The sequence below is a fragment of the Emydura macquarii genome, unplaced genomic scaffold (genome assembly GCF_026122565.2).
Source record: "Emydura macquarii macquarii isolate MOO-44397 ecotype Brisbane River unplaced genomic scaffold, CSIRO-AGI_Emac_v2 contig_1085, whole genome shotgun sequence".
In the NCBI taxonomy this organism is placed as follows: domain Eukaryota; kingdom Metazoa; phylum Chordata; order Testudines; family Chelidae; genus Emydura; species Emydura macquarii.
In genome coordinates, this window is record NW_027131222.1 from 8154 (window position 1) to 17596 (window position 9443).

Genomic DNA, 9443 nt, shown 5'->3' on the forward strand with positions numbered 1-9443 from the left:
ACGCCATTGTTACACCTGACAGGCTGGCTTTGGGGTTTCCCACCTCACACATATTTTAGTAACATGCACAGCACCACTTCATCACTTCACGTACAAAGATCGTACATACAATCCAACAGGACGTTAATGTTGAACAGAACAAGACTTTCAAAATGAAACCTCAAGGCACATTTTGTACCAAACAATTCTAGGACACTGCTGAATATGGGGATGCAGGGGGCAGCTTTGACGCACAGAGTGTCTCTCTCTCTCTCTCTCACTTGAATTTTTGTTCATTGATAATATATTTATAGTGCAAACCAGGATACGTTTACCGAGGTGCTGTGTGTTAACCAGGGGGGTGACCCCAAGTTGAACCTTGTAAGCTCGTGTGTATGATTCCTTTGGGAACAGCAAATCTGAGTGTTCTGTGAGTGTGCAGGGGAACAAGAGCTAAGCGCTGCAGAGGGACACTCACAGAAAGGCCTGTGAACTTCAGAGTCCACACAAGTCTCAAACTTGTGATTCCATGTCACGTCCCTTCTCCCATTGTAAGGGCATCAGGTTTGCTGCAGATCCAGAGTCTCTTTGTGCCACACCTCGAGCTGCTGACCCAGTTCTCACCAATCAGATATGCACAGTCGCCTCCTCCTCTTATTGGAAACCTGCAACACAGACAGCAGGGGCTGGAGTCAGGGAGTGCTGGGCATTCCCCATCACTTACACACACAGGCAGGTCAGCAAAGGGAGGAGCTGCAAGCAGGGACATCTGTCCCATTTCAGACTCCTCCTTGGCAAAGGGGAAAGTAAGAGTGTAGGAAGATAGCAGGCACTGCAGGACAGGGAGAAGGAGAAGGTGCTGGGGGCTGAAGAACAACAGCTGGGGCTTTCAGTGATCTCTTTATGCTGGGTGGATATTTGGCATGACTTACCCGCCACTCAGCTTTGCCTGATGCTCTCACCTAGACCGAAACTTTCTCTCCAGTCCCATTTGGCCCAAAGGAGAGAGATTCCACAGGCCTCTCTCACATGGCAGCAAACAGCAGCAGCTCCCCATGGAAAAGAGTTTGATACAATCCTCCCCAGGCAGCTCTGGGACTGTCAGAGTGTTGCGAGCCGGTTTCAGTCCATAGGGGCATCAGGACAGACTCTTAATAGTGAAATGAGATTTCTCTCTAGCACCTTCCAAGGGAGAGACCCTCAAGTTACACCAACAGTGCAGAGCAGACGCTAGTCTCCATACTACACAGTTCAGAAGAGTTAAGGGGTTTAACTTCCACTGAGACAGCCCACTGGGGAAGGGAGCTCTGGTTAATGTCCCCTCCAAGGGAGCAGCAGCCTTCCCCAGGTCCAGGACTGTGCTATATTGTAAACCATTTGGGGAAGGAACCATTCAACCCCAAAGGGGAGATTCCACAGGTCACTCATACACACTCTGTGTGGCACTCTCTCTGAAATTTCTTTTGCGTTTGTACACTGCCTAGCACAATGGGGCCCTGGTCTAGGGCTCCTAAGGCACTTCAGTAATACAAATAATAATGACAACACTGCACTGGGGCCTCAAATGTTGGGGGAAGAATCCAGACACATTCTCACAAACACCCCCCATGGTTAGATAAATTCTTGTTCCACTGGCAGCACAGCGACACCTGTGAGCTAACACTGACAATGTTACTACAGGGAAAGCGGCTCACCGGAGGTCGAATTCGGTGCCATTGGGCCATCTCCAGGGCTGGCCCAGCTCCCTCTGGAGGCCGATCCAACGGTCAGAAAAGCCCTTATAGCGCAACAGGAAATCCTGAAAAATAAGGTAAACCAAATTATATTTAGGCCAATGACTGTGGTGCTCGCCTGCCCTGTGGCTCTGTGTGGCCACTGCTCAGAAGTTCAGGTTTGGATGGGCCACCTGTAGTTTGCCAGCTAAGAGCCCCAGGTCTAACAACACCAGCCCATCCCGGGCGACAGGGAGACTGAGAACAAGTCAATCTAATGAGCCAGCTATAGGTCACAAGACAGGATTCTGCTAGAGCAACAGTTTTTCCCTCCACCATGTGGAAACGGAGAGAAAAACTCTCTGATAGGTTCGGTTTGGGATACGGGGGGTTAAGCGAGACAGTGAGCTTAATCAATAAACCCTTTATTTTACAACAAACAATCCTATCCTTATAATAAAACAGTTCTATTTCTATAATAAACAGTTTCACAGCAAGCATTGCACAGCAATCAGTGATAGCAAAGGGCAGGAGAACTCCGTGCACAAAAGGACAAAGTGTGCCACCCAAGACTTTAGCGTTTTGTGATCTCTCCTGGATGAACACGTAGCTGCCAGCATGTGACACTAGAGTGCCCAGTTTTGGAGTTCCCCAGAAGTTACAAGACAAACACAACAGAAAACAGTTAATCCATACTCACAAACTTTATATACAGGTATACTGTGCCGGCCAAATTCAGTTGCCATTTGCTTTAGACACTGCAAACGGGGAGAGAGCCACTGTGAGTGATCAGTTCACAGTGAAGCGGGCTAGGGAAGATGCTCAGCCCGAAGACACAACCATCAGGAGGTGCCAGGAAGATTCAATTCCTCTCTGCCCTCTGCACCTGGCAGTTTCCCACGGTCAGCAAAGGCTAAGTCCCCTATTTGCTGCATGACCTTCTAAGGTCATGGCTCAGCAGCCAACCAGCTGATTTCCTCAGGTATGGACCAGCAGGTGATTACAATTATCCTCAGTTGCTGACCACACACCAGCAGGTGGGGTCACTTCATTTCCTTATAAGGAGACAGGTACATGCAGCTCGTGCTGCTGAGTCAACCCTCCCTAGGCTGCCTCTTTATCCACGTGGGGGGATACAGAGCATGTTGTGCTGCAGACACCACTATGCGATTCAGTCTCCACACACCGGACCCTTCTAGGTTTGGAATGGGTCAGAGCTGGCCAGCGAAGGGCCATCAGGACAGCAGCTGGCAGCTCCGCCCTGTGAGAGCAGCCTCAGCCAGTGAGCCAATCGCTGACCGAGAATCCCAGTTTGGCGGAAGCCCCATCAGACTGGGAGCTGCTCAGCTGGGAGCCTGGGGACATGTGCAGGAGCTGGGGGCTGCTCAGTGGCCATCTTCACCCCCTCTATCTCCATCCCCACATCCAGGTTTACATGGACAGACCTGCCCCTGCCCTTCTCCAGTCCGGGCGACTCTGGCGTTGCTGGCACCTACCTGGCTCCTTCCCAGCACTTTGCACATAGCGCCCCCACTCAGACTAAAAGACGGGGGCTGCTCTGAGGAAGAGCCGACCTCACTCCCAGCAGAGCCCAGGAGCCTTAGTGCTTCCCTGGGGCAAGGAGCCCACCCCATGGAGTCACTGGCTGTGGTGAGCTGGGGAGGCAGGTTCTCAACAGGCAGCCAGTGGCCAGGGCCAGCCCAGCCCTACAGAGATGGATCCTCCCACCTGGGGCTCTGGGGAAGAGGAGGGTGGGCTGGGAGTGAGGGATCCCCGTGACCCCTGACTGTGAGCCCAGCTCTAGCCAGGGCTGGGATTCGGCTGCCAGAAACACTCTCAGGTTTCCCAGAATAAGAGGAAACAGGGCAATTTCTGGGACCCTGGGGCTGAGCCCAGCCTGATTCCAGCCCTGCCAAGCCCCATCTGTTCAGATAAAGCATCTGCTGCTCGCTCACCTTTTCCTGCTCACTGTCAATCCCAGCCAGGGAGGCGTTGAGTGAAGAGCACTGGCTCTGGCTGTAGGTCCAGTTCCCTTCAGTCTCTGAGAAATAATAGCATTTCCCTCGGTATCCGATCCAGCCCTCCGGGCAGCAGGGCCCAGCAAGGGAGGCCGGAGCAGCCAGAGGTGGTTTGGATTTTTCCACTGAAAATGAGGTAAGTAATACAGGGTCAGAGACTGTGTCCAACCAGCCTGACTCTGTATCTGAGCAAATGAGGGGGGAGACACCCTCAGATCCAGGCTGCTGACTCCTTACACCCCTGGCAGCTGTGCTGAGTGAGGAAATAGGCCATTTGAAACAAGATAGGCAACCGACCCCCTCCTCTTTAGTGGCTTAGTTTTGGTGGTCCAATTAACTGAAATTGCAGCTAACAAGCAACCAAGAGCAGAGTGTGATAACACCAGATGCACCATGAAGGCGTGGAGCAGGCAGGTAGGGGAACATTACCTAATGGCTGGCACAGACGAATATTCAAACCAAATAAAAATAAAGATTGTGTGGGACGTTGGGTCAGCTAACCCAGGGATATCCTGCTAACCCAGCCAGCTGGCTCCCCAGCCAGGCTCTGTGGTTTAGAGCTGTATGTTGGGATGAAGATGGGATTGGACTCACATTAGAGAACAAACCCTGATGGCACTAATCTGTGCAAGGGACAGGCTCCCAGAGAATCTGATGCTAGAACCAGCCCAACAGAGATTTGCTCAATGTAGGAGTCTGTGCCCGTGAGAATTCGAGGGATGTTCCTAGCCCTGGGTGGCGGGAGGGACTAGCACAGCTCAGAGAATGTTATCCTGTGCTTAAAAGAAGGCTGTGCAGAGGTTTAGGAGCCATGTGAATTAGTTTTATAAAGTGCTGTTTGCAGAGACATGAATAGCCACTAAGTGGCACCAGACGCTCAGAAATGGGAACCGTCTGTGAGTTGAAGAGGTGAGTTAAAAAGGTTCAGTGCCAAAGTCACCCTTTAAAGAGACCGTTCAGCTGGGACCTGCCCCAACAGCCTTCAGCACGTCTGTCCCAACTCACGCAGGGAAATTCAGGGAGCACTCGACTCTGGTAACCTCCTTTTGAAAGCCCCACCCCCCGCCTTCTTCCCCCAGTGTAGCAGCAGGGACGGGGTTATGCAAACTCCTTGGAAAGTCTCCCTGAAGAGTGGCATGGGGGGGGGCAGGCCCACGGGTGCTGGTTGAGGTGGGGTGGCAGGTTTACTCTTTAGGACACACAGGAGGCTCTGATGACCCCTGCCAACTGTGAAAGACCAGCCCAGAGCGCAGCTACCCGCCGCTCCAGCCCCACAACCCGCAACCTTCATGACATGCCACTCGACTCTGGCTACCTCCTTTTGAAAACCCCACTCACCTACCACCCGTTGTGATGGGCCAAAATGCAGGGGGGGGGGTCACGCCTGGCTGACCCGTCACAACAGGTGGAGGGCTGGAGATGCAGGAGGCTCTGAGGGGCACCCCCAATGCCTTCTCCCACACATGTTGTGAAGGTCCGGCCCACTGCCCCCATCCGAGCCGGTATCGAGGTGCAGGCCTGCAGGGGGTAGGCGGGTGGTGTGTGCTAGTAAGTGCTGGGATCGGGGGGGTGGCGGAGCCAAGCCTACATTTGAGTCCACCCCACCGCGCACCTCATGCCCCTCCACAGGTACAAACCCCCCTCCCTGGGCTACCTGGTGGGCGGCGATGAGATCCCTCCTGCCTTACACGAAGAGGGACGTGAGACAGGGGGAGGGTGCAAATGTGAGCTTGGCCCCCAGGTGCCGGAGACCCTCAAAACACCACTGTCTCTGAAATTTAACCCTGGGTCTAACACTAAGGACACATCTGAAGGGCCAGTGCAGTAGGTTAATGCTCAGAGGCAGAGTTGTTATGTCTAACAGCTAAGTCAGGACAAACCATTTTAGACCCACTGGATTCACTGGTTAGTCACTTCCCTGCCTCCCCACGGAACAGGGGAGCAGAGACTGGGTGGGCCAGCTCCTTACCTGCTAGAAATGCTGCTAGGGTAGCGATGATGATCAGAACTGGGACTGTAACTGGGACTAGGACTTGCCAGGAAGCGCATTTCCTGAGCTTGATGTTAGACCCAGAGCCTGAAAGAGACAAAGCCTGAGAGCTTCTGGAGAGCAGACACATTAACAGGATCAGTGTCTGAGTGTCAGTCTAGCAAGTCTCTATTGTGACTCCCAGAGTGTTTCCCTCCCCCATCTGTGTACAGACAGTAACTACAGCCCCCAGTCCGAGGGCTAAACACAATAATAAACTCGCCCAGTCCCAAATCACCCCCACACTCATCCAACCAGCACATAGTTAAATGGCTCCTAGGACTAGAAGATACCACTGGACTGTTGAATTTCTCCCACTGCTCCTGCCCAGACACTCAGATCTGCTACCCAGACTGACTCTCGGCTCACAGTTGACCAGAGGAGAGAAGTGCTGGGAACGTGTCACTCATTCACCTTTTTTCTGGCCTCAGCTGGGAAGAAGCGGATTGAAAAAATAATCAGACTTTCCCCACACACTCAATGCTGCACCTGCTGCTGTAGCATTTCAGTGATGACACTACCTACGCCAGAGGGGGAAGCCTCTATCTGAGTAGCTATTCCACCTCCCACAGACGCGATGGTGAAGTTGATGGATGAATTCTCCTGTCAACCTAGTACTGTCTACCCAAGGGGTTAGATCGGTTTAAACCGAATCTTTCAAAACTGTGGATTTTTCACACCCCTGAGCGATGTAGTTTGTTATATCGACCTAATTTCCTTGTCCCTGTCTACTCCAGCCACACTCAACCTCCTGGATTAAGTCAGGCAGTCAGAGACCAGTCAGAGGTTGGGCCACTCACCCCCTGCCTCTCCCTTTAGCTCATGCAAAATCCATCTGGTGTCAGAGCTGCCTGAAGACATCCCCAGCACAGACTGCAGCCTCTGGCTGTCTGAGAAACACGGGGTTCAGTTTTTCTATTTGCAGCTACATTATCGTCAGGTTCACAGCATTTAACAGAAGAGTCACTGGGAGACCCTGAGGGAAGCCATTCTGGGACAGACCCACTGGGTTTTCTAAGGTTCCTTTTCTAGATCTAAGTGCAGTTACATGAGGGGAGAGTAGCAAAGGCATTAGATGTACAACAGGAAGATCTATCAATCTTCTTCCTGCCCCACATACAGGAACCTCTATGCTGAGAGTCTGAAGCAAGCCCCAGGTCCCCCAGACTAAGGACTGGCCTCTCTGCTCCTGCCCCAGAGTTCACACAAGGGTCCGATCTCTCAGACTCCCTGCAACTCTTGACTCTCCGTTTCTGAAGAAAGTTTCCTTTGAAATCTTGATTCTCAGGACAGAGAGGGGATTTCCATCAGTGACAGTGACACACCGACAGAGGGGTACTCAGGGGAATGACCCCTGGCCATCCCATGGGAGATGAAGCTTCCAGCTCCAGCATGTGTGAGATTTGGAGATCTCAACATCCTCATCTCCCTCTTCCTGCACAGCAGCTTTAGGAAGAGCTTTCCCCAGAGCTCAGGGCCACATCTCACAGGCACAGCAGCTGCACCAGCAAAAATGCAGGAGCAGATGGTGTTACCTGCCACCCCCAGACTTGGGTTCATTTTCATGCACATGCAGGGTCTTGCCTTCGTGCAGTGGTTCGAGTGTGCACCTCTCACTTTTCACAGAGAACAAAAGCGATGTGGACCAGAGGGAGTCGGGGACCAGGATTTCAGAGGGGTAGCAACCTCTGCCCACTGCAAGACCTTTGGCCAAATGCAGGCACACAAAGTGTAAGCAGCAGGGACAAGCTGGGTACCTGTTCCATAGGAGCTCACTGGCACACTCAGTTTCCTGCTGCACCCACACGTGGTAGTTTGAACAGTTTCAGACACCGTTGAAAGCGTGTCCCCTTCTGGACATGCCTCAGTGACTCTGACCAGCCTCTTTCCGTCGCCTGACTCCCATCTTTTCTCCACAGGTTCACACTGGTTAAGGGCCTCCTTTAGCTGCTGTTCGACATCAGTGGGACACCCTCCTTCTTCCATCTCTCCTCTCACACCACAAGCCTGGAACACGTGCTGGACTCCAATCAGCTCCATCTCAGGGGCCATGACATCTGATTCAGGGCTGGTCTATATTCAGATCTGCACTGGTTTAGTTTACTGTCTGATGTTAAACCAGTGCAAGTGTTTGAACCAGGCTGATTTGATTCAGCTTAAGTCCTTTAGGAAGTGTTTGAAGATAAACTGAAATACAAGTGTCCACATACACACTTGCACCAGTTTCACTCCACTAAGTAGATGCAGATATATGTGTAGACGAGTCCTCAGAGCCTACAGGGTGGGTTCCAAGCTGTGGCAGATGTCCCAGCCCGACTGCCATGTGCCCTCAATGGTTCTGTTCACCGTTAAAAAAACAAACAAACCTTTACAGTGTTTTTTTTTCTTTCCCTTTTTAAATTAACCTATTTAAAATGAAGTCTGAATTAAAACATAGTATGTTAAGGGCTAAGCTTATGATAATCTATTAAAAGTTTAAAATAGAAACTCAATATGTTGAATCCATGAGCCCATATAAAAAACTTTGAGATAAAGGCGGCTTTCCTATGTAAAAGAAAAAAATCAAGTGAAAAACTTCTCACTTTTCATGTCAAGCTTTATACATAAGGCACAATAGGCCATGTACTGTATAAAGGGCTTGATCCTCTGAGGGACCCAGGGGCTATGCTAGTGGGTGCATGTTTGTTTAATAAAAATAAATTTCATGTGAGCTTTGTGTTTATTTATATTCCAGTTTCCATCCTAATGCAGCTTGACACACATCACCAGCAAAAAGTTAATTAACTAGTAAATGAGCAAGATCTCCTCATTTTCTAACACACTAAATTGTAACATGTGCAATGAATAAGAATCTGTAAATATTAAGCTGTTATTGCATCAATAGATGTCTCTAGTCACAGTGTGACATTACCAGCCTAGGCAGCAAGATGATGCACCAGATCCAGTGTTCAGTCACAGAGTGACCTGGGTTAATGGTCACCGGTGAGAAACCCCTTTTCTTCAGCACACACCTGAAGTACAAGTGGAAAAGTGGATTGACATCAACCCTGGACAAGCCTCTGCCCCGCAGCCCGATTAAACTCTCAGCCCCAGCTGCTCTGCGGGCAGTAACTGGGGGGCAATGAAAGGGACAGTCTGCCCTGCCCCCTGCCAGTGACGGGGGGCAATGGAAAGGGAGGCCCCCCAGGGGCAGCAAAGGCAGCTCTGCTGTGCGGTGGGGGAGCGGAGAGCAGGGAGGGGGTCTCTGCCACGAAGGAGACGAGGAGCCGTAAGAGGGAAACCCAAGGGCAAGGGCCGTAGCTGGGTTCGGGGTCGGGGTCCTTCCAGCGGGGGTGGGGGGGCAGCGTCCCCAGCCCCCGCTCCCATCCCATTGGACGGAGTCTCCCGGACACACCCCGGCCTCCAGGAAAAGAACAAGACCAGCCGAGTGCGGGAAGTTCCGAGCTGCGAGGGGGCCACAGAACCCCGTCTGTAACTCACGCGAGTCCCGCCCCAGTCGCACGTGGCACTGCCTAGTTAGGGGGCAGTTGCCGGGGCTGCAGATCCCAGACGGACTCGGGCAGGTTTTGCCCGCGAGCTGGACGCCTTTTCGGGTGCCACGCAAAATGTTCAACATCTGAAAAACCCCCAAACTGCCAGTTCCCATTTCTAATGTGAGAGACCCTGGTGGGGATGTAAATCAATCGCTGTTCAGCTGCTGAGTTT

General features: G+C 51.8%; 1 protein-coding gene across 1 annotated transcript; it reads right to left on the bottom strand.

The window, feature by feature from the left end:
* Nucleotides 1-275: 275 nt before the first annotated feature.
* Nucleotides 276-7790, bottom strand: LOC137151480 (C-type lectin domain family 2 member D-like). The gene is made up of 5 exons (XM_067545745.1): nucleotides 7496-7790; nucleotides 5679-5786; nucleotides 3647-3834; nucleotides 1674-1777; nucleotides 276-644 (listed from the first exon to the last, which is right to left on the bottom strand). Exons 1-5 carry the CDS (start codon nucleotides 7788-7790, stop codon nucleotides 512-514), a joined length of 828 nt encoding a protein of 275 aa, XP_067401846.1. The 3' UTR covers nucleotides 276-511.
* Nucleotides 7791-9443: the final 1653 nt, after the last annotated feature.